General features: G+C 45.1%; 2 protein-coding genes across 5 annotated transcripts in view; one reads left to right on the top strand and one right to left on the bottom strand.

Annotated features, from left to right (window-relative positions):
* Positions 1–484: 484 nt before the first annotated feature.
* On the top strand, positions 485–6,974 carry AKAP5 (A-kinase anchoring protein 5). 2 transcript variants are annotated; one of them, XM_019518452.1, is made up of 2 exons: positions 485–873; positions 1,948–6,974. In XM_019518452.1, the coding sequence occupies exon 2, from the start codon at positions 2,779–2,781 to the stop codon at positions 4,249–4,251; it is 1,473 nt and encodes a 490-aa protein (XP_019373997.1). In that variant the 5' UTR covers positions 485–873; positions 1,948–2,778; the 3' UTR covers positions 4,252–6,974. The 2 variants fall into 2 exon arrangements, with proteins under 2 accessions (XP_019373997.1, XP_019373996.1); XM_019518451.1 differs by having other exon boundaries at positions 2,131–6,974.
* Positions 6,975–15,601: 8,627 nt separating this feature from the next.
* ZBTB25 (zinc finger and BTB domain containing 25) overlaps positions 15,602–23,931 on the bottom strand; it is a 19,899-nt gene continuing 11,569 nt past the window's right edge. Inside the window, exon 3 of one of the 3 annotated variants that reach the window (XM_019518455.1) lies at positions 15,602–17,113. In XM_019518455.1, the coding sequence (XP_019374000.1) occupies positions 17,074–17,113 (40 nt within the window). In that variant the 3' untranslated portion in view covers positions 15,602–17,073. Of the gene's footprint in view, positions 17,114–20,501; positions 23,690–23,931 lie in introns of those variants that run through there. The other 2 variants (XM_019518454.1, XM_019518453.1) reach the window with 2 other exon arrangements.

Raw genomic sequence — 23,931 nt, forward strand, 5'->3', positions numbered from 1 at the left:
TGCCGTCGCGGGGCCGGGGCCGGGGCCGGGGCCAAGGTGGGTGCGTCCGAGCCTGGGAAACGTCCCCTTCCCCCGCCCCGAAATCCGCCCCGCACAGACCCGGCGGGCTCGGGGCCGGGAAGCGCCGTCCTGCACCAAGTGCCTCAGGGGCTGCAGGCAGGCGCGGGCCCCTGTTGCCAAGCAGGCTGCGGGCATCCTCGCCGGGGTCTGCCTCCTGCACGGGGGAGGCCGCGGCGGGGGTCCGGCGTCCGGTCCCCCCCACCCCTCACCCCAGCAAGTTGAAGGGAGTCCAGTGGAGGGCGAGGAAAATGCTGGGGGACGGATTGCTAAAGGGGAGGCTGGAGGGGCCGGGCTGATGTAGCCCGGAGCAGAGAAAGCCGAGGGGATTGAATCAGACCTGAGGGGAGCTGGGCTGTTCTCGGGGGTGACAGACGGCACCACGACCAGCGCTGGGTTCAAGTTGCAGCAAGGGAGGTTTAGGTTGGGCGTGAGGAGAAACTTTCTCAGGTTGAGGGTGGCGAAACACGGGAACAGCTTGCCCAGAGAGGTGGTGGCAGCTCCGTCCTTGGAGGTTTTTAAGACCCGGCTGGATAAAGCCCTGGGTGGGATGACGTAGTTGGCGCTGGTCCTGCTTTGAGCAGCGGCTTGGATTAGATGTGACCTCCTGAGGTCCCTTCCCACCCTCATTTTCCATGACTTGTCTAGAAAAGGGTGTATGGGGTCGAGCCCAGAGCTGGCAGTGCACTGAGCACCTTGGCTTTCTCCTTCCCTGCAGTTTCAGACGCCAGTGGCCTGAAGACCGCGAGTAATCGGCACCCACCTGCCTGCCATTCAGGGGATAAATGGCTACACGCGCAGAGGAGCACGCAAAAGGTCAGGGCATCCAGATGTGATTTTTTTTTTGCTGTTTAATTGGGGGCAGTGTTGTTAGCATGAGATGAAGGATGTGTTGGAGTGATCCCAGAGTGTGTTGGTGTTATAAAAGAAAAGAGCAATAAATAAATGAAAAGAAAAAGAGACTGAGAAGACACCTACTCTTATATATTCTCTAGGGTTTTTCTTCTCTCTGTCTTTCCAATCAGAGGCACAGTAATGCCAAAAGAAAGGAAAAAATGATGGTGATTGTGATGAAACACTTCCCTAAATCTAATTTTTTAAAGCTAGGTTCTCACTCTGTTACAGATTTTATGTATTTTACCATAGATACAGACTCCAGAGCACAGAGCCTTGAGTCAAGTTTTAGCAAGCAAATTGTGACAATGATTATCAAAAATATTCATAATAAAATATCACTTCAGAGTATATCACATTCCTGCAGCCACCCTGGATAACACTATATGACTGCTGAATATAGCAATTCAGTTTAGCTTGTTAAAACTTCTAAGAATACATGTATTTTTCAAAGGAATTCAAGATGTATGTAAAAGAAAATATTCCTGAAGAACTTCTCAAAGCATCCCGTGTACAAAAGTACATCCTTTCCTGTTAGATACATTTGTTTGTTCGTAATGTTCTGATGATGGCAGCATTTGAGGCAGCATTTCTTTAAAAAGATTACATGCATTTCATGATGAATACATGCACTGTGTGAGTAAGGTTGCCATGGAAGACATGCAAGCACTATAAATGAGTGCCTCATACAGTTTGGGTTATGTCTGGATTTCGCAAGCCTCCTTTTTATATTTCATATAGCTGCACATCATCATTCTGTGCATGAAGGATAAAAATATAAGATGTCTCAAGCTTATAATTTCCCTTGAGGGAATTGTGAGCTCACATAGGGGAGATGTAGAAAATGTTTAGGAAATCACTGGAAAATGGAAAAGAAAGGTATTTTCTCTGTTGATGTCGGGGAGAAGGTAAACTCCCCTTCATTCCATATAAAATCCATATCTTATGCTTTAATGTATCTAATCTGGCACATTAGTGACCTTATTTTGCCTTCAGATGCTGATTCCAAGAAGAGTTGCAGTTGCTCGCCTGAGGATAGACTTACAGCCTAACCCTGCTGCCCACCCCCATGGATCAGGAAGCACGCGGGATTTTAGAAGTGGAATGCACAAATCTGAAAAAAATATGTATTTTCATTCTTAGCACCTAAATGTTTTTCATCACTTTGCTTTGTTGCAGACGCCCATGTAGCACTCGGAAAGATGAAAGACTACGCCATACTTTTCCGCATGCGTGGTATAACTTGTCACATGAACTGAAGTAAAACGTAAATGAGAAAAGACAGAATAACAGCTGACCCTCTCATTGGCGACAAAAGAAGGCCACTTGCTGTATCTTGTTTTACTATCACTTCAAACAGTGTTCTTATGAATGTATTAGAAAGTGGAAGTTGTTTTCTGTTGCCTATCACCAATAGAAAATGTTTAGTGGATGTTAGATCAAGAACTGAAAATCAACCCATTGGATTATTGGTCAAATAATACTAATACCACATCAAGTAGTGTTGCAGGCTGATTATCCTAAAGGGGAGGCTGAATCTGGTCAGTTAAAGAAAGGAAAGCATGTTGTTAAAATGTAAATATGAAGTGTTTCTGAGGAAAGGTAAGTAAGCAAGTAATAAAACCAAATGAAAATAGAAAACTAACATATGGACCCCATTAAAACATCCCTTTGTATAGTGTCTTATCAGTAAACTAAAGCAATTAAATGTTCTTTAGAAATAACTTCTAAGAAACATCCTTTGAGCTTCTTTGAAGTTCATTCATCTGAAAGGCTAATAGAGAAAAAGTGTTGTGTAAAAAAAAATAAGAAAAAAGGGCTACAAGTATGGAGAAGGCAGCTAAGGAGATTCAAATGGAAAACACGGCAGAGTCAGAAATGCAGGGTGCAGCAAAACTGTGCCCTCCAGCTGAAGAAGAGGCAGAAAAACCCTCCATGTTTTGTTTTAAGAAAAGAAAGAAGTCAGGCAAGAAGGCTTCAGACGTGAAGGGTACCTGCGAAGAAGAGTCTGCAAACTTGAATCAAACCAGCCAGTGTGGTGCAGACCATAGAGAAGGGAAAGCTTCCGATCTGTCTCAGTCACCAAAAGGAGCCTGGGCAACTATAAAATGTTTTGTGAGACCAAGGAGAAAGTCAAAGTCTTCTTCCAAGAAACACGTACCTTCCGACTCTCAAGTCCAGCTGGAGACCAGTACAGAGGAGGCTGGCTTGCAGAGTTTGCCCAAGAAAGAGATTCGTTCTGGCCTGAAAATACCATGCATAAGATTTTCAAGTGGCAAGAGAAAACCCAGCCAGTGTGAAATGACAGAGGAATTGGATGACAGTATTAAGGGAAATGAAGCAATGGGCATTTTGAATCAAGCTACCAGTGAACCAGAGGGTTTGGCAATTGCGGTTCAATCTCGCCCTGATCAATCCTTCGGCCAATCTGCTGCAAAGAAAGAAAGTGAGAGCACGGCTGAAAAAAGTGACGATTCTGCTGGGGAGAACGAGCTGTTGCAAGAACCCAGGCCACTTGAATCCACTGACCAACACACAGGATGCCCCATTCAGTCAGAAACAATGAATTCGGAGACAGTTGCTGTAATAGTCCAGGAAAAACAATGTCCGAGGAGCCAACCAGAAATGGCACTGCATACACTAACCAAGGAGGATGATGGCAACGCTACGTTTGGTGCTGAGCCGCCTGAGGACCTACCAGAGTGTGTACCTAGAGTCACAGAGGTACAAGGTAAAAACGCCATGCCTGAGAAACAGCCTGGACTGGATGAGTCTGGAAGCAGCATAAGCGTTAGTGAGGACTATAAATCCAGAGAGATGCTAATGGGTTCCAATCAGTCAGCATTTAGAGATGAGGCAGCAAATGTACAGAGCTGTTCAAACGAACAGTTTAAATTAGAAGAAAACAAGGATGTTGATGGGGTGGGCATTGTGATTACAGTTACAGATGCAGACGATTGCAATGAAGTGGAGCCCAGCTATATCTGCAAGCTGCCCTTGATTCCACGTCAGACAAAACCCAAAGGGAATAAGAAAAGTGGGAACTTTGATTTCAGTAGCTTTTCGGATTGCCACCAGGGCTCGGTGGCAGGCAGTGGCCACTGGAGGGAGGATAAAAACAGTTCCCATGCTCTCTCACCCAAAGGTCTCAGTGACCAGGGGCAAAGAACTTCAGAACAGTATGAATTGCTTCTGATAGAAACCGCGTCTTCACTTGTAAAAGCAGCTATTCAGTCATCTATCGAACAGCTGGTTAACGAAATGGCTTTGGAACATAATAAACAGAACAGTTTTCTCTGATGACAAGAATGCCCAGAAAAGAGAGCAAAGCGATTTAAATTAAAAAGTACATTTACTGTCAAGATAAAAAGCCAGAAATAGTCCTGACTCCTTAGCTATTTTAGGTCTAAGCATATATAGTTTAATTCTGCATGCCAGTTACATTGCTGTGTGTATGTAAAATGGATCCAAGAATAAATGGCTGACCTCATATGGTGCAGAATGCCTGTTGGGACCAGGCCTTAAAATGCTGCTGTAGGGAATGTGGAGAGGGCAAGTTGTTTTTGTTGGGTCAGTTTTCCCTTACCGAACTCATTTTTTTTGAGGTTGGGTGCCTGTTGCCACTATATAGTTTAGATTTTCTTGTTGTTTATATTTTATTTATGTCATCCCATGTTTCCCAATCCTGCAATTTCCAGAGCACCCTGCAGTTTTTGGGACTTGATCTTAAGCTCCCTGAAGTCAGCTGGAGCTTTGCCATTGAGTTCTAAAGGAACAGCTTGGGTCCAGTAACTGCAGCATGATGTGGGGATGCTCAGTCCTCAGCAGGATTGAATCAGTGTCCCTGATTCAACATACCACCTTTGAAAACACAATATGGAGCAGCTAGAGAATGGTGCATTTCATTTGGCCTTTTCTACTGTCTGCACTGTCTTGTGAACATTCAATGCATGCAGTAGAGATGAGCATGACCAAGGACTGGTGTTGCCAAGAAAATGATGTCACTTAACTTGCCTGCTCTTTCCCATTAAAATCAATGGCAAAACTGCCACTGATGTCATTGGTACAGGGCTGAGCTGAAGTCAGCCTGTTACATATATCCCCTTCTGCTGAGTCTTCCATTTGCTTTTATGAAATTGTAGTGATGAGTGAGGCCTAAGCCTTGGTAGAGCATGTATCTGATACATGGCATGAGATATAAATAGAAATGAGCTGCTAGAGCGCTAGTGGTGAAGTGTTGCCTCAGGGTTAGAATAGGTCCTGTAATTGTATCATTCTGCAATCAGTGGAGCTGTTATAGTTTACGATTATTTTTTTTAATTACTGCCAGTGCCCTTGAATGCGGCCAGAATTTAATTGTATGTCTTTTAACTGTGATGGCTTTTCCCGTTGCTTCATGTTTTTCCTAACCTTAACCGAGTCTGCTCCACCTCTGCATAACTGTGTTATGTCCCCCCAGTCCCCAGTTTCTCCCACCGGTTCCACTTGACTGTCTCCTCACTGGTATTCTGGTCTATCCCACTGAAAACTTAGATCTAGCACAGTCATACTCCAGTTCAAGCAACCAGAAACGTGCCAGACTGAATTCTGAAACAAGTGTGTCATCAAAAATGGCAATGTGCCCCATCGTGCAAGTGTCTGCTTAAAGCATGTATGTACATGTATCATATATACGTGTGTGTGCGCATGTATCATTTGACCTGTTTCTTCCCAGCTCTTTAAAACAGGCCTTTTGATTATTACCACTAGGGAATACATGTGGTAATGGGGCTATGACTTATGTACAGCAGCCAAATATTTCTTAGATGAAGCAAAAATCGCAACCTCAGTTAACAACTGTATATTGACAACACGCAGGGATTTCTCCCAAGGACAGTATTCAGGTTCCCATTAAATGATAAGGGCTGTACATTTTCCTGGGAAGCCATGCCCATTTACATTTTAACACAGGAAGGAAAAAATACCATCAGAGTACACACTCAATGGTACCAACTGAATATTAGCAGTGAAGAGGAAGACCATGCCTGCATGTGTATTATAGACCTTTAAAAGAAGATTCCTAGATGTGATGGTGTAAAAAGTTGCTCCGTTTTCTTTTCTAGGAATATGTTTGATTAACTGTGATCTGGATCAAAGTGTCAGTAGTTCAGCATGTGCACTGTGAATGGCTTTGCGCTTTATACTGTTCCCTGCGAGTATGGTGTCACACTTTAAAAGAAGACGCTTTAAGAGTTCATGGCACTTTGGAACTCCTGCACTCTCCACAGACAATACGTGGATGCAGGAAACTACCTGTTTGATCCAGCAGACTTGCACTATACATCAGTGCTGGATGGAGAAAGGCTGCAACTCTGTAATTGTGGAGGGTCTGTTGGCATTGGCTGTGGAAAGGAACCTCTTGGGCTCTGAAGTGGATGTAGCTTTACTCCTCAGTGAGCTAGATCATCATATGGTGCCAATCGGGATAGCTCCATTGCGACCCAATTTTGCATGGCTTTCACGTTAATTTGCACTAGCTGAGGAACTAGCCAGCCGGTGCCTGTTGAACAAAAGAGTTATTTAAAAGAAAAGGAGAGAAAACGTGTGATTTGAGTAGGAATTTAGAGAATGACAAATATACACTTGTTCTCCTGCCTTGTGCCTGCAGGAAATCGTTATTGATGTATGTTCAGACTTGTGTTTGCCTTTCCTCTATGCTATTGCTGGTTTTCCTTCCATTAGAACTGGATGATACATAGCTGAAAATCACTTCATTAAAATCTGATGTACCTCGTGCTTTTTTGCATTGTGATTGGCGGGGCAGCTAGGCAGGGATTTTACAGTGAAAGATGAATCCACAAGGAAGTTCTGCTGTTCATTTTTTAATCTGTCTAGCCAGCTGAGAACCACACAGTAAGTAGTAAAAGGCTGCGTAGACCCTGGGGGAACTGCAGTCTTTGGAGAATAGCTAAGCCAATGTGTCCTTTTCACAGTGTTTCATTTTGGTTCCTGCAGATTAAAGCAAATGTCTCATTTTTATTGTATCACTCGATTCACTGATTTCATTTGGACTAATCTAACAATTTGGTTAGGCTGTGGGGTTTACAAGCCTCAGACGTAATAGGACGAAATCAGACTTGGTGTAAGGGGATGAAAATGCACAGGAGGCAGTGGAATTGCACTCACTCATATAAGACCTACTTTGGGCTTACAGTTTTTCTGAGTTTATCTCTTCCTATCCTTTTAATCTCAGTGGCAAATGAGATTTGTTTACAACATAAATCAGACATAGGACTAGAACAAGGACTAAACTAGACAGAGCACCTGGATGGGCCACCAAGTCTGGATTCCCACAATTACAGGTAATGGTATAATTAAGTCAAAAAGAGTCAACAAGAGCATTCACTATGGCCCTCCTTCCCCTCGGCCAGAAAACTTCTTTGTTGCCCTGCTGGCTTCAAAACAAAAAATAAATCTCAAAAATTGCAGCGTGATACAGAGAAAGTTTGAGCACACTGCTTGTGCCTTTGGGTCCTGACAGTGGCAGAGAACTGGTTAGGTTAAATCTGCCTAGATGATCATGAGAGGTAGACCACATGTCATGGGGCAGAGGAAGGCAAAAAAACAAAAACTTAGTCTCAGCTCAGAGAGTTGCCTTCCTCATTGCAATCTGGCAAAGAAATAAAATGCAGGCCTGCTTTCTTTTACATAGCAGCTTTCATATAAGTTCACAGGACAATTTAAAAGTAAGAAAAGTGAAAATATCATTTCTCGTTTCACTCATTGCACTTCCACGTCCTACCATTGATCAGCAGATGTCGCAAAGAACTTCACTAGTGTTAATTAAGCACTAAGTAAGAAACTAAAACTGGACAAAAGCCTGCCCCTTTAACAAGGAAGGGAAGTGTATGGAATAAATGCATGAGCAGACTTAAAATATAGGCCACTGACAGGTGTTAAAGTAAAGGTACGATGGGATCTGATGTGCAATCTCAACAATTGCGCTTCCTGCCATGCCACATCTGATCCCGTTGTGCCATAATTCCAGTGCAGGGGGAGCCTGGGACCGTGATCCCGGGCTGCTTCTGTACCAGCAAGTACTAAGCTTGTCTCCCCTGTGCTCCCCTGCCTGGGGGCCCCGGTCAGCTGCTTGCGGCCCCAGCCCTGGGAGCACACAGTAGTCTTGAAGGACTCCAGAATGCTCCAGAGGCTGAGTGCTGGCTACATGTTCAAAGGCGTGATGGGGACCAGCCACAAAGTTGTTACATGTATTTTGTGTTGTAACTTTGTGGTTTATTTCCTGTTTTATCACACTATTCACCAAATTAGCATATGGTCATATGACTACTTAATCACATCCTAAGTGTAGTGTCTGTCAGAGGCCATAGATTCAGGTGTTTGCTCAGCTTTGCAAGAGCTACCAATTCAAGTTGTAGATCGTTAACAATGTGTTTTAATTGCATGTTGAAAGAAACCAATACAATATGCACCCTGTGATTTTAGTCTGACTGTGACCATGTACATTTGCCTCTTTCTCTAGCATCTGATTCAGGAGTCAATTCATTTGCTGCCCTCCTAAATTATGGAAGTGTTTTCTGCCTGGCAGTAGCTGAATGATTTTTCCTTCCTCTGCTCACTCTGGAGTCTGTCCTACTTTTTTCCCCAGACACATTTCCAGTACTACTCATGGCTGGGACAGCTCATCTTTCATTTTCCACAAGCTACCCATCAGCAATTCGCAGCATGGTGTTGAATATTTTATTTTTTTACAGTTTTTGTTTTTATAAGAGCAGCAAAGAAGGGAGAGTGTTTCAGCTCTATAAATCATAGCAGGAAGAGTTCCAGCAAGAGGAAGAGATGTTTTCTGGTGGTAATGTGGCACGCGGCTGAAAGCAAGGCTGCATGTTTCAATGTTTCTTGCGAAACTTGTTGGTAAAAACAGTGGTTTCAACAAACCTTGCATTTTGCTTTCCTACCTGCTTATGAGGCAAGAAGCATGAGCTGTGTGGGCCATGTCACTGCTGCTGTCCTTGATCTGGATAGATGCTTTAATGTCAGAGTTACGCTGATTTCCAACAGCTGGAATCTGGCTCTTTAACATAGCACATGTCCTTTATGCTGAGAGTTTATAAAAATGAAAGTGTAAGTACTTTTTCATACATGCATATAAGCAAATGAATGAACTCTAATTCAGGGGAAATGGTGCATATCAGGGCTGCCAGCTGGTGGCATGTGAGCTGAGGGCTTAAGTTCCAGCCTCCAGGGCCTCCTGAGTTGCTGCTGCTGCTCCTCTTGCTCTGGCTGCAGTAGCAACTCCTCCTGCCTCTGCCTTGGTGGCTAGGACCATGCCATGTGTGGGCAGGGGGCAAGGGCACAGTGCAGTGGAGAGTGGAGGTGCCCATGTGCGGCGGTGGAGGGGGTGGTGCCTATACAGGTGCACAGCGCTCACGCAGGTGCGTGGTGCAGTGCCAGGAATGGGAGCCGTGTGGCCTGGGAGACAAAGGCTTGTTCTGGAGCTGCCTATGCAGTGCGCCGCCCCAGCCATCGGAAGCTGGACCGTCCTGATGCACGCTGTACATAAGCTATTAGTAGAGGCAGATCCGACTGATGGATCCAGAAGCCCGTTTTCCCACTGTGTTTCAGACCCAGTTACGGCACAATGTAGAAACAATGCTAGGGCTAATGTAAGGAGTGAGGTTAGGTACACTGAACAGTCGAGCAGTCTGTCTGTAAGAGAAGCTGGGGTACATTGTACCTTGAAATCAGAGTTGATTTTCAAACCAGTACGGAGGTAGGGGGTGTTTTTTAGCTAAATTCTGTTCACTTTTCCTAACCAGCTTGTTGCTCGAGTATTATAGAGGTGATAGGAACTGTTCATAATAACACTGTGTATTGTGATAGGACTGTTTCTTCAAGAGGTTTAAAGCATAGACTCTGTTCGCCTACGCCTAGGGCCTCAGTTCCTGGCGTTATGAGATGATGTCAGGATCTGGGCTTGCACATGTTTCTAGTTCTCCTGGTTGATGGAGAAGCTTGAAAACGTGACCCAAGGTTAGGCAATGGAGTGATGCTGCCTGAATATAGGAGGCCTGAGGTTAATTTTGCCTTCTACATCTGTTCCTGGGTGGCTGCAGATGCCATGGCAGCAAAGGCCATTGTATATACATAGGCTTGGCAGAATTCAATTTTTTAAAAAATTTTGACAGCTAAAATTGATGCTTATTTTTAAGCATTTGTTTTGCTTTTTATTGATTGACATTTTCAGGATTGCATGAAATTAGGGCTTGTGATGGGGGCAGACAATTTAGTAATATTAAAAAAAATCCATAAATCAGTAAAGCATACATTTATGCAAGCAGCCAGTAGCCATCCTCATTGACAAACCCGTATCTTCTGGAATTCAGAGCACCCGCACCTGCCCCTGCACATGGGGCCGCTGCAGGAGCTGGGGCCATGCTGATAAGGCTGGACTCAGAGAGAAGGTTGGAGAGGCAGGGCTGGTAGCAACTGGGAGCCCAGTGCCACTGGCCACTCGTTCTGCCTAGGTCCCAGCCAGGGCAGGGGTCAAACTCCTGTGGAGCCCAGTCCAGGCCCTGTGTGATCAGAGCAGGGGATGAATTCCCACAGAAGCCAGGCCAGGTTTGGCAGGAGTTTGGCCTCTGCCCCTGCTGGCACCTGGGCAGAGGCCAAGACTTGGGCAGAGCAAGTGGCTGGCAGTACCAGGCTCCCGGCTGCTACCAGCCCTGCCCCTGCAATGTCCCCTTCCCAGCACAGCCTTATCGGCATAGACCCCCCATGTCTGCAGCAGGCACAGTGTGTGCACACGCACATGCACACGTGCAGGGCTCCCTACCCAATTTCCTTACCTCCACCCGGATTTCTTTTTTGTGTCTCCTTTATGTAAATTTTGATGCTTACTGACGGAAAAATATTTTTCAATATGCTTATCAAAAATATTTCTATCGGCCTGTGAGTGCCAGGTGGAATCGATGTTTATTAATGATGTCTATCAATAAAAAATTGAATCCTACTAAGCCTATATATGTGGCAGGGGGTGCAGAGTGTTGTCTGTCCTGCCCACACGCCAAAGCAGGTAGCTTGGCTCCAGAGGTGAAGTTTGCTCTTTGTTTCTCCTGAAGTGACTGGAGAAAAGTAGAGGAGGTCAATGAGAGGAGCCCCTGCAGCTGCTCCGGGGAGGGAGAAGGAAGCACTGGTTGCTGTTCTTGCATCTCTGGGAGGTGTAGAAGTCCTGCTGCTACCACCACTCCACCTGGAAGCCAGGGTTGACTGTGGACAAGCTGTGACTTCAGGAAACCCAGTGTTGTGAAGCATCCAAGGCATGGTTGGCTTTAATGCAGTCTCACTAATGAGAGCTCCTAGGAAGCAAAGCTGCGTAGTTGTGATAGTCACCATCCAGTCCCTAAATTAGCTGTGACCAGGTCACCTCTTTGTCCTGCCTGGCTCAGCGGGCGCCACGTTCACTGCCTGCTTCTGAGCCACCTTGCTGCAGGAGCCAATAGCAGGACCACACAGGTACTAAAGGAAGCATTAATACTAGGAAGCAAATAAGCCTTACAGCCTACGCAGTGCCATCTGCACTTGCAAAAAACTTGACCTGGACCCAGAAAGTACAGACAACAGACAGCAACCGGCGTGCCAGGGGACTGTGTCTGACATTGCACTGCATTCTCGTGTGAACAACACTTCACAATGTGAGACATCTGTTTGACATGGATAGTTTTAGTCACAGCATTTTCTGTCCATGTTCTGTCAATATATGTTTAAGGCAAGAATAACCTTGGAGAAAGCGGCATATGAAGTGTTTCAAGGGGGTGGCTCCATTTTTATTTTTATGTTAGAAAATGGTGACTGATACTTTTTTTTTGTTACTATAGGGCTAATTTTTATTTGTGTTATGCGTCAGACTCTATTGGGAAGAAATATAGGATCCTGTTAAAATGCATGTAAAAGAATGCCTTAAAACAGCTTTTGTTAGTTCAGTAAAACTGCCTTAAATAGGATGGAGGGGGAAAAAAACCTTTCAAAACATGTTTTGCATGTAAAATTACTGTCTGTAGCTAGTGGATTGAACTGTTTCTGGCAAACGTGTCCTTCAACAATTCAGAACCAATGGAGCTCATCGTCTCACCCCTCGTATTTATTGGCGCATAGACAGGAACTCGGGGCTTTCCCCTCCAAGGACCTAAAGTCCGGGTGACCTAAGTCCCATCTAAGTTCTTCTTTAAGGCCAGATACACAAGAATCCTAAGTACCAAATTCTTCCCAAATGCCTGTGAGCACAAGTTGGGAGTTGCTTGTGCTATTTTCTGATTCAATCTTAAGAGATACGTTAACTCTGAAATCTAATGACAGTAATTTAAATGTCAACATTAACTCTCACTGCTTATCATTTTAACCGAAACACCTAGACAAAGTGCTTATCCATCACTGCTGAGCCTACTGAGATATTTATGCAGCGATGCAGCTGGCAGTTGGGGTGGGAAATTAAGAGTTCAAACTCCTACAAGGTTTCAAATCATCACTCTTCCTGCCCACAAAGGAGAGGGAATGATGCATCGCCTCCCTCTTGCTGAAAGTCTCAGCCCCCTCCTGCTTTTCCCTGAATGCCGAGAGCTTGTCTTTGACTGCATCTGTAAGATACTTGGGCACGGTCTGCCCAGCATCATGGAAACGGAACGCTTTTAGAGCAGGATGAATGACAATTTTTTTTAAATCTGAAATTGCAGTTAATTTACTACCCAAATAAATAGCATGACTGATTGTACTGTTCATTTCACACCAGAAGCCACCAAAGCGTCTTGAATGTACTTGAAGCTGCTGCAGACATTTCAGTGAGTCACAGCATGATGTCATCTGCTCCAGCAGTGGGGGCTGCAGGCTGGGAAGGGCAGGGGGCTTGTTGCAGCTTAGGGTTGGCTTGCCGGAGAAGGTCGGGAGACGTCTGGCAGGCCCAAAAAGAAAATGAGCTCATAACCATTTCATTTAAGAGACGTGAACTGCTTGTACTCTAAGCTTCGCTGAGAAGCCTGTCCATGAATCTGGGCCCAGGCTTGTTCTTTAATTCTAGTAAAAGGTTTCATCGTTGGATTTGCTGCTCCCCTCTCCTCTGTCTGTGACTGGGAAGGAAATAATCTGCCGCCGCTCTATATTTGGCTCAGATTGCTTCCCTTAACGTTCTGGCTCAACAGCATGAGCCATAATAGTACAAGAGGGAGGCTGGAGCCAAGCCTTCACCACATGCAACAGAAGTAGCAAATTTTTGGGGCTGCTCAGACCACCACAACAGAGGCACTGCATGCAAGGGAGCTGAGGCAGCCTCTCTCCGATACAGACACGCCCTAAGGCCCCCTGCTACATAGATACATTACATATATTGTGCAATTAACCGGATAATTGTGCAGGAAATTTAGACCAGCCACATGTGCAAAGTAATTATCACACCATAACATACACATGGCTGGATACATCATGCAACTATAAAAAGAGGCAACCAGCTACAAAGTTAGTGCTTGAACACATGTAACAGCTCTCTAGCTGGTTTCTATCCAGCTTTAATCTGAACATGTGGCAGGGCCCTTAAGGGCAGCATCCAGCTCTGGCGCAGGACAAAGTGCCCTAGCAGCAGCTAGTCAGTTTGCATGAACAACAGGTGCCTCCCGCGACTGGGGGGTACCATGGCAGTGAGTGGGGACCGCCTGAAGCTGCTGCCAGCCACGTCGGTGGTGAGGGTGCGGGCAGCAGCCAATCGCAGGTGGGGGGCATGTGCCTCCCTGTACCCCGCTACACATCGCCTATGTCAGTCTGGATTAGACTTTTAAGGACACTGATTCAAACCATGGCTTTATAAACGTATTTTCAAACAAGCTGGCACTGTGTGTCTCTGGGGAATGGTTTCACTGCAGAATTTTTAAATTTGTTTTTAAGGAAAATTTTTCATGTCCCAAGTCAAATCAGCCAAATCAATTCCAAATCCGTGCGAGTCGTTCAAGAACTTCTTCTGCCTGCACCTTTCACGTCCTGAACTCTCTCTAGACTATTTGCTGAAGATGAAAAACCTAAGCTTGCACTTGTGAGCTTCCCCCACCTCCTTTCTTTCCAGGAGAGTTTTCTCATGTCTACTGCATTCAGTGGAAACAACTTCACAACTGAAGACCCCTGTCCTTGAGGCCGGACCGCTGTACGGTACTTCCAGGTGTTTAACTGGTGAAGAAAAAGTCTTTAAAATAATGTAAGTTACATTGCAGAGAACGAAGCTCTCACTCACTCACCAGTGTAAACAATCCCCTTTATATATTTAATTCTTTCTTTATTCCCTTTTTCTCTATGTTTCTTACTGCTTCTGCTGGAGAGACAATGTAGTAACAGTGGCTTCTAGCACAGTCACAAGATCATGAAAACTGTTCTTTTGATTAAACAATCGATGCAAGTTAATTGGAGTGACAGAAGTTATCTCCATGCTCGCTTACTATATGTGCAGTCAGAGAAGGGATTTATTTCCAGCCGGTTGTATTCAGCAGCCAAAAAAGTTTGAGGAAGTAAAGTAGGGAAGCCACAGAAGTTTAATATGGAAAAGGTATTTGGCAACTGTATGCCCATAATCCTGGGCGGATCTAGGATTTTGAAAAGAGGGTGCAGATAATGTGGTAAATCATCACCTAGAACACAACACATTTTTCCCACTTAAACTAGAAGATTTACTATTATTCAGTTTACAAACAAAGCAGAAATAAATACTACTTAATTGGAATGTGCACAAATTTGTTAGATTATATACAAAGTTTAAAAACTACAACAATCTAGGCAAAAGTATTCAAAATATATTGTTGTATTACTCCTGTAGTCATTATGGTTAAATGTACATCTCTTATTCAGATTTGTAAAGCAAAATCTTGCCTTGAGCATCGTGACATTGCATCCAACACTTCACTCGCAGAGGTTGCCACACCAAAGTTAATGTTCACCTGAGTTAATGTTTTTAGCTAGAACTAAAAACAGTCTGAAGGGCTGCAAAATAGAAGGGCGATATTACCAGAAATGGCTATAAGGCAGCAAATTCGCAGAAGAAAAGACAGCTGAATTAATGGAACATCAAGACCATTAAAAAGGACAGGGTCACTAACACCTGTGGAGTGAAGACAGATTAGCAGGAATCAGATAGATTATAGTAAGTCATGAAGTCAATTGACTCCCTGAGAGCTGCCTGAATAGAAATGCCTCAGCTCCACCCAGGCAGTTGGTTTCAAAAGTTTGGGTGAAGCAGGAATCAAATCCTGGCCTCAGATCCTGGATCTGCCCTTGCCCTCAATTGCTTTTCTCTAGAAACGTATGCTAGGAAAGACTGGTTAAGTAGAAGAAGAAAACCCACCTCTCTGATGTTAACTAACTGAAGTCAGTAGGGGTGCACCAATAAAGATTTTCTTGGCCGATACCATTGGCCAATTATTAACCAACTGTATTGGCCAATACCAACCCGATAGCTGAGGTACGGGAATGCAGCCCAGCAGCTTGGAAAGCAGCCTCCTGCTAGTAAACCTGTGTGGCGGGGGTGGGGGGGATGCCCCCACAGCGAGGGAGGGAGTGGGGCAGGGGCAGGCGCTGCCCAGCCAGGGCGGCGAACAGGACTGGTGCAGAGCTGCGGGTCCAGCATTTTAATTTACAGCAGGATACATTATTTTCCTTTTCTCAAAGATCTTGGCTGCTGCAGACATTGTTGACTGAATCTCTCTCAGTGCATACCCCACAGCACAGGGTGTACATCACAACATTGAACCAGCTTTGCTGAAAATATCAGGCTGTAATGTTGTAGGCGTTTGGTTTGATGCAAAATAACTGAGCCAGCCACATGGCAGAGCAATACACAAGCAATCTGTAAGACCTCAGGCTTTGCTGCAGTTTGTGAAAGAAGGGCGAGTTAAGACCGTTTGCACTGCTTAGCACTTGTAGTGACGCCTGGCTCACGGCTCAGACGAACGCCAGCGACGGGAAGCATTAAGCCCAAACACAAACGTTTTGCTAACGGAAAAGAAGCTCGTCACTGTTATACACCAGCCCCATCGTGTGGCCACTCAAGAACCGGGACACACACAGTGGCCACAACGCTACGTTAAATCCTTGGGTGATACAGGAGGAGGTTGAAGTGACATGAATTTTAAAGAACACAAAGTGGCAAGGGGATAAGCAGAGACAGACATGGTTAAAAAGAAATGTGTGTCTGTGAAATGATCCCAGGAGCAGGCCAGGCAGACTACCCAGAACAATGTTATAAAGGGAACGGCTTGGGCCCAGCGGTTGCATCTGGACCTCAAAGACGGGAACGTACTCAATGCCGTACTTCCATTTCATACGGAAAAATTTGACATCAAAATGCCACCAAAATGAACGGTCAGCACCAGCAAAGTGCTGCATATAATGAAAATGAAGTCGCCCTTATTGAGGCCGATGGTGCCAAGTGCCCTCAACTGTTCAACAGCCAAGACAGGAACTTCAGCATCCCGAAGGACCTGACCCAGAGGGCGTCATTAGCCTAAAAGTTCAAGCTAGACAGGTTTTGTTTTAAATGTCATAGCACAAGCTTTGCCTCTGCTTACAGTCATGAGGTGCGAGTTGATTGACAAACCATCTAACATGCAGGAGAAGTATTTGAAATTAAAAATTACAGCCCCCCCTGCCCCCCTCCAAAAAAGTCACTGTTGCGCAGGCTCGTGTCTGCTCTCATATATGTCAAATGGGACAGGTTTGCAAGGCAAAGATCTGTGGTTAAAAGGGTTTACAGAACATCTGCTACAATATCAAACTTGGCTTAACATTCTTGCTGTATTGTGAACGTAGGAAAAGCCACACATTTGTTCCTGAAGTTTCTGCAACAGCTCCAGAGCCCTCGATACTGCAGTTTCTTTGACTCACGAATGGAAATGTGAGGTTTATCTTTTGGATATGGCAGGGCAATTTTCAAACTTCAGTGCCACAGAAAGTGTTTTTGACCACACAAGGTACAGAACAGTACAGAGTTAAATACAACCAAGAGAGTCCATTCAATGCTGGGTCACTCGCCCCTGCAACGTGATCATCTCTATCCAGATAATAGGTTCAGGACGGAAGACAGCAGCCGCTGTTTCTTCTGCATTAACCATGGGCCCCAAATCTCTTCTGGAGGATCCTCCATCTAGGAACAAACATGCTCTGTTGTCAGGTGAGTCCTCTAGGTCCCTGCAGGGTGGATACCTTATGACCCGCAAACTTGACTGAGACCTTAAGCTCATCTCAAGGCAGGTTGGGTGACTTGAAAAGAACATGATTACTGTTAAAAGCAGATAGATCAGAGTGAGCAAATAAATAAATTATTAATCCCCATACCAAGTTGCTGTGTATGGCCAACACACAGTTCAATGACAGCACTTATCCAGAGACTAACAGGAAAAAACTGGTTACACGTTCCAAAAATAGAGAGAAATACAATTAATGCTCTTCACCAAGATGTACTTTTCATGTATATTATGATAATAACCTGAAGTTTCTTCAGATCAGAAACAGGCTATTTTTTCAACTCTTTTTCAGCTCTATTTGTGTATTTATCAAATAACGTAGTGCGTGTAACAGACTGCCAATGTGGGCTCACCAGATCGGCTTGAGATACTTACCCTGGGCTAGCAGCAGTGCCGGTGAACTTGGAGCCAGCCCAAAGGTGGAGCAGGGGAGCCCTGCCCCGTGGAGAAGCAGCCAGCGGAAAGAAGGGGTTTTCAATCCCCTCATTCGCATGGAAGAGGGATGGCCGGGGTTGGGGGCCCGCCCCCCTGAGCTGGGGTTGCCCAGTTTGCAAGCCAGGGAGGGACGGCCGGAGGGGATAAAAGCAGCAGCTGAACTGGCATGTGGGAGTTGCTGACAGTGACTCCAGGGAACGACGCAGGAGGCCCAAGAAGAGCTGGGGTGAGCTGACCCAGCAGAGAGACCCCTCCAAAGAGCCTCGAAGGCCCTGGGAGAAGGAGGCACCAGCGGTCAGCCATGCCTCCAGCCCTGCAGCAGAGAGGGAGCAGCGGCCAGGGCTTGGGGTGGAGAGCTGGTGCCCTAAGCCCCATCACAGCGTGCTGGGCATCTCGGAGGCTAGCGGTGGCAGTCGGCCCCCCACTCCACTGCAGAGAAGAGGCAGTGGCCAGGAGCGCAGGCGGCATCCTCATCCGGAGCAGGGAGCTGGGCCAGTGAGTTGAGGAAATCCCTTACCTTCCTTGGGGACGCGGGACAGCAGCAGGCAAGGCACTGGGATCCTGAGGAGCAGCAGAGCGCCAGGATGAGAGTCCCCGGGAGCTCAGGGCGCAGGCTGGCGCTCGGAGCAGGACTGGCGAGCCGCGAGGCGTGTGGGGTGCCTGCCCAGTCATCTGGAGCAGGGGTTTAGAGCAACAACCCCTGGGAGCTGCCTGTGCTGCTGACCCTCTGCCACCGACTGCCCCAGAGGGGACTCAGTCCTGTCCCTTATTCTGCCACTGATTGTCATCAGATGGAGTCCCTGAGCTTTGTGCATGGGTCATGCTGATGGCTGCAGGAGCCTACGTTGTTGCTTGCCTTTTTGGTTGCCATGGAGGGTCACCCTTCAGCCTCTTTGGGGGGCTGGGGTTTGATACAATTTGATTGCTGCAGACCAGAAGAGCTTAACCTGTTGCAGTCTGTTGCTTATCGGGAAGCCTGCTGGAGCTGCGGGGAGCGAGCACCTTGCTTCCTTGTGGTAGCACCTCAGCAGTGGCTGAAAGCTGCCAGTTACCCGACCTGTGGCTCTTGAGTCAAGGGTTGACTAATGCATTCTGGTTTGTTTTGCTATTTAAGTTCACTTGTAAATAATCTTTCCTATTAATCCTGTTTCGTAAATAAAGTGCAAATAGTTAAATCAGTTAAGTGTTAGATTTTCTTGGGACCATGGACTGCTCTGTGGGGAGAAGGGGCAGGCTGGAAAGTAAATTGGTGCTAGCCAGAAGCCCTCCCCACTCTCACCCCACCACCCCTGATACTGGGCAGGGGTGGCAACTATTGGGCCGCCACCCGGGTTACACATGCATTGTATCACATGAATTTATTACTCATAACAAGATACAGGAAATGTACTGTTTTTGGTTCAACTGTACAGCATACAGATTTTGCTTTAAAAGAAAAAGTACATATGCACAGTAGGTCAAATGTACATTGATCTGAACATCTTGTTCATACAATAATACTGTATAAAACATGTTAATATATGGGCATGAGCTGCTGTTATTGCTGATGTCACTGTCTGGAAGAGTAATTTTCTTCTAAAATTAAAGTTTGCAGAACAAACAAAAATAAAGACACTGTGCAGAAGCAGCTCCGGATAACAGCATCCAGATTTGACAAGACTTCCACCTAGTCTTTTCACCTGTTCTCATTGCAGCTGCACCTCAAACATTTTCAGTTAAAAAAATACAGGAAAACCTTTTTGTAAAGTACACAGAACAACAGTAAGGCAAATGTATTTAACCTTTATGGTACAAAGGTCAATCCAAGGAACTCTAATAATCCTTCAGTGAGTTATACTGACTATTAATGCTTACAAGGTTTCAAACATATGCCTCTACACAAACACAAACGTTAATTTACCGATTCCAGAAAGTAAATCCTTCATTTTCAAAATGATCAAGTCATTGCTGCTCTATAAATACATCACAGCCAACCACATGCACAGGTGTGATAACTACTCCTTTCATTGTTCCTATTTAAGTACTCACCTACTGGCCAATTTCTAAAAAGTAACACTTGACACATCATAAAGATCAAAATGCTCTAAGGAACACACCACACACCACCCCCAGTCCTATCCTGCAGCACCGCTGTCTGCATGCCCTTCTGTCACAAATACTTAGCTTTGTTCACATTGCCCACTTTTAAAAATACCTCCTTAATAAGGCACTGGATTTGGGACAAGATTTTCAGAGGCATCAGACTTACAGTGGGAGTTAAGTCCCTGAACTGAGATACCTAATTCCAACTAAGATAATCAGCCAGCCATGGGTGCCTCTGAAAATCTGCCCCTCTCTCCCTTTTCCACAGGCAATGGGTGTTTCCTTACATTGCTACTGGAACTGAAATGCAAAAGTATGGGTCACAGCTTAACGGCACACCAGTATAAATGAGGCAAGCAGAGCCCTGAGAATCTTGTTCAGTCTGCTACCAGTGTAGGCAGCAGACAAAGCTAAAAAACACTGTTTTGTTGTATGGTTTACAAAAGGAAGTCAGAAGAAGATAGAGATCAGGAGGCGCGACTTCATGGTCAGGGCGGCTAGGATCTGGAACCAACTTCCAAGAGAAGTGGTGCTGGCTCCTACCCTGGGGGTCTTTAAAACAAGGCTAGATGTACACCTTGCCGGGGTCATTTGACCCCAGTACTCTTTCCTGCCATGGCAGCAGGTTGGGCTCGATGATCTGCTCAGGTCCCGTCCGACCCGACCAACTATGAAACTAAGAAGGCGGCAGAGGGCATTCTCCTTCGTCATAAAAAAAGCTAAGCAAGTCAAATTTTGGATCTAAACTACTTGACATTATTAGTCCTTTTTAACGCTCTCTATAAGCACTTCCATTTTACAAGTGCCTCTATGTTAAAACTCAGCACTTGAAGGCTATGTCTTCACATGGGAAAAAAATATACCGTTAGCACGTTAGCTACCACTTCTATGCTAGGACTATAGAACAGGTTAGCTGGAAAAACCAAGCAGGGTGCCTTGGATTGAATCTGACCAGCTAACACTTACTGGAAGTAGAACGGCTATTGATAAGGCGTTCGCCAACATCTCTGCTGGGCCCAGGTCTCTCGAGCTATACTAGTTAACACAGCCGAACTGGGGATGGGTGCTCAATTAAACTTGAAGTTTCTCAGCTTTTTAGTGTTGCAAAAGGTGCTGTCAGGGCCTGGAGAGTAGTTCTCTACCAAGGAGCAACAGAAATATGAGCATTCCTGTATTGCCATAGCAGGATGTCTCAGCCATGGTATGGCCAAACTACCTGCAAGAAAAAACCTTTTCTGTCCATTTAGCTCTTGGCTTCTGCGCACTGTAGGTATTTAAATAAAACAGAACAGAGATGTTTTGATTCCTTAAAAAGTAAGAGGTTTAGGATGCGTTTGTAATTAAAAATGTTTTGATTTCACATTTCTTTCTGGGCTTCAGCCAACTTGGGTGAAGTCAGTTAAAAACTATTGGCTTTAGGAGACTTGGTCCACATATACACTGACAATAAATAGTTCTCAAAATCGCTCAAAGGTTTCTCCCTGTTCCTGCTGAATTGTATTCTAGCGAGACAATCCCAGAGCAAGTGGCCAGAAGACCTCAGTGCTGATTTAAATGTACATTTGTGGAAAACTGCCTACTGGTATTATTTGGCAGCACAGTGCAGCAGTTACCAGGGTCGATTCAGTGCATTTTTAAAAACTTTCTTGATATCAGAATTACTCCATATTGCTTTCTTCAGTGTTTAGGCCAATGGTACATTTTAGGGACTTCTTACATCCCGTTTGGTAAGGGATGCTCTGAGAGACTGTCATATAAAATGGAGCAAAATATTAATCCCAGAGACCCTAACAAGCACATTTATTGGGAAGGGGATGAGGGGGGATGTTGAGCTACCCTTGATTGATAGAAAGTTAAAAATATAGCTCTAAACCACGTTAAGAGTATAGCACAGACCAAGATAAGAAGACATGCTCTTTACCTGCATATAGTCACCATACTACGTAGGAGCATATTATTCCAAGCTGTTCACGCTCACATCACGTTTCATAAGGAAAAAGCATCCTGGATTTTTACTACATATAAACTTCACTTGGAGGGTGTTTCCCCTGTAGCATCTGGGACTGAGCAGCTCCAAGCAGAGTTCATGCCCCCATGACTTGTTGGGGACTTCAGTAGATCTTGGTTCCATTTATGTGATTTGGACTGATTAGGCAGGGGTAGGCTTGGGATAAGAAAATAGGCATGGTATAACAAAGCACTTGAGTATGTTCCTGAAGTTAAGCAGGCACTGAAGTTGACCACACTTTAAGTGCTTGATGAATCAACCCCCCACCTCAAAGAGGCGCAATGACTTGCTCCAAGTCAGGTGGCAGCCTGAGACTACAATTTGGGTAAAGTGGAACATTTCATTTCTTTACAGCATCCGCACTCTGCAAGATTATCTGCAGGATATACACCCCCTGAAGTTCTGCTCAATACGTTAGTTGTTTACGCCTCATACCCAACAGCTTCCACAATCTTAACTCGAGTAATGCACAACTCAATTGTATTGGCCTTTATCAAAACATTATCTAAATTATCTGGCCGCTGTTGAAGAATAGCTTAAAATTCAAATTAACAAAAGAACTAAGTTTAACTTTACATGTAAAAAGGGTAAGTGTCCAAAAGCTTGCAAGGAACTTTTTTCCAACTACTCAGTTGGGCTAATAAAAGATACCACATCTACCCAAAGATCCTTGCCGGCAAGTAAAAGTTTCATTTCAGTGCAGATAGGGCTGGTAGCTGAAGACACAACTTGGAAAGAGGGTACAAAACTCTGAGACATGGAAGAATGTCAGAGCCTTCTCAGTCTTCGAGCGAGGCAGAAAACAAGCTATTCTACTAAGATTGGATCAATCTTTTCTTGGACAAGATCAGACTCCAACGAAAGGGATGAATCTAAGGCACCTTGAGATTGGCTGAAAGGTGGTACTGTGTTGTTGTCGTTGTTACAAGGGTGAAACCTATGGCCCACTGGGTTACCAAGCCTTTGGCATTGGTTAGATTTGAACTGCTTATTTTTGTGCGTGTATGTGTGTTCCAGCAACTGGCTCTTTCGGAGAAATTTGTGGCCACACAACGAGCAACTGATTTTTCTCTTTCTTGTAAAAGAAAAGTTACAGTTTAACTCCACAGGCTCATTGTCTTTGGAAATTAGTGACAACTGGCTAATTTGTAATGGCTCTGCGTGGCTACGGTTTGGATGTTTCAACTGGTGCTCACTCTCTTTTATTAGAAAGGTACCAAGCCTATGGCTTTCAAGAGCCTCCCGGTTCTCCGTAACAGGCTGCACTTCACCGAGGTCATTGCTTTCGAGGATGGAAGCTGGGACACTGAAGGGAAGAGACCCCGACATGGGAATACACAAGTGTTCCCGCAGATTGTCATGCGAATCAAAACACTCCCCACAGTACTGACATAAATGCATTTTGAGGTTTGTTTTAGATAACGTAGGACCTGCAACATCTGGACGGGGGGATACACGACTCTGGGACTCCATCAGCTCAGGGTCGTATTTCTCCTGCTTTACAGACACCAATACTTTTGGAAACTCCTCCACCAGTTTGACAGCTTCAGGTGCTTGAACGGAAGGATGGGTAATTTCTTGTTCTAGGGTGCCATCATCCAGTCCAATGGCAAGGGAGAGTTGTAACTGTGGGGGGTCACCCTGGGCAGCAGACCTGTTTCCAGTGTTTGTTGCAATTTCTTTCCCTGCAAGACCTTTCTTGGCTGTTTTGTGCACAGTCGAGATCTGAATTCCATATAGGTTTGAAGACTTCTCGGCCTCTGGGGAAAACACCCGATTCATTTCAACTGTGATACGGGAAAGGTAGTCTGCATGAAGAAATCGAATGCCCTCCTCCAGTTGGCTGTGACTCACGCTCTGCTTTGGCCCTTTCCCAGTGTACATGATGTGCAACAAGTAGCTGAATATGTCTGGCTGGATATCTGTAGGCTGAATCTTTATGCAGTCACTGCTTAAAATAATACTCATAATTAAATGCATGCATTTCTCCAAATGCTAGTCCTGTTCCAGCATCTAAGCAATCATAGGACCTATTATTTGTCTTTTCCAGCTTCAAAATCAATCTAACATTATACCCAAGATCTGCAGAACTATTCATGTCTCGTTTGGATAAAGAAGCGCATGAAATGGTAGTGGCTGTGCTCACAACCCTAGAAAGTGTGTGTGTGTGTGTGTGTGTGTGTGTGTGTGTGT

Source organism: Gavialis gangeticus, unplaced genomic scaffold (genome assembly GCF_001723915.1).
Source record: "Gavialis gangeticus isolate Ggan-Ray unplaced genomic scaffold, GavGan_comp1, whole genome shotgun sequence".
NCBI classification, from domain to species: Eukaryota; Metazoa; Chordata; order Crocodylia; family Gavialidae; genus Gavialis; species Gavialis gangeticus.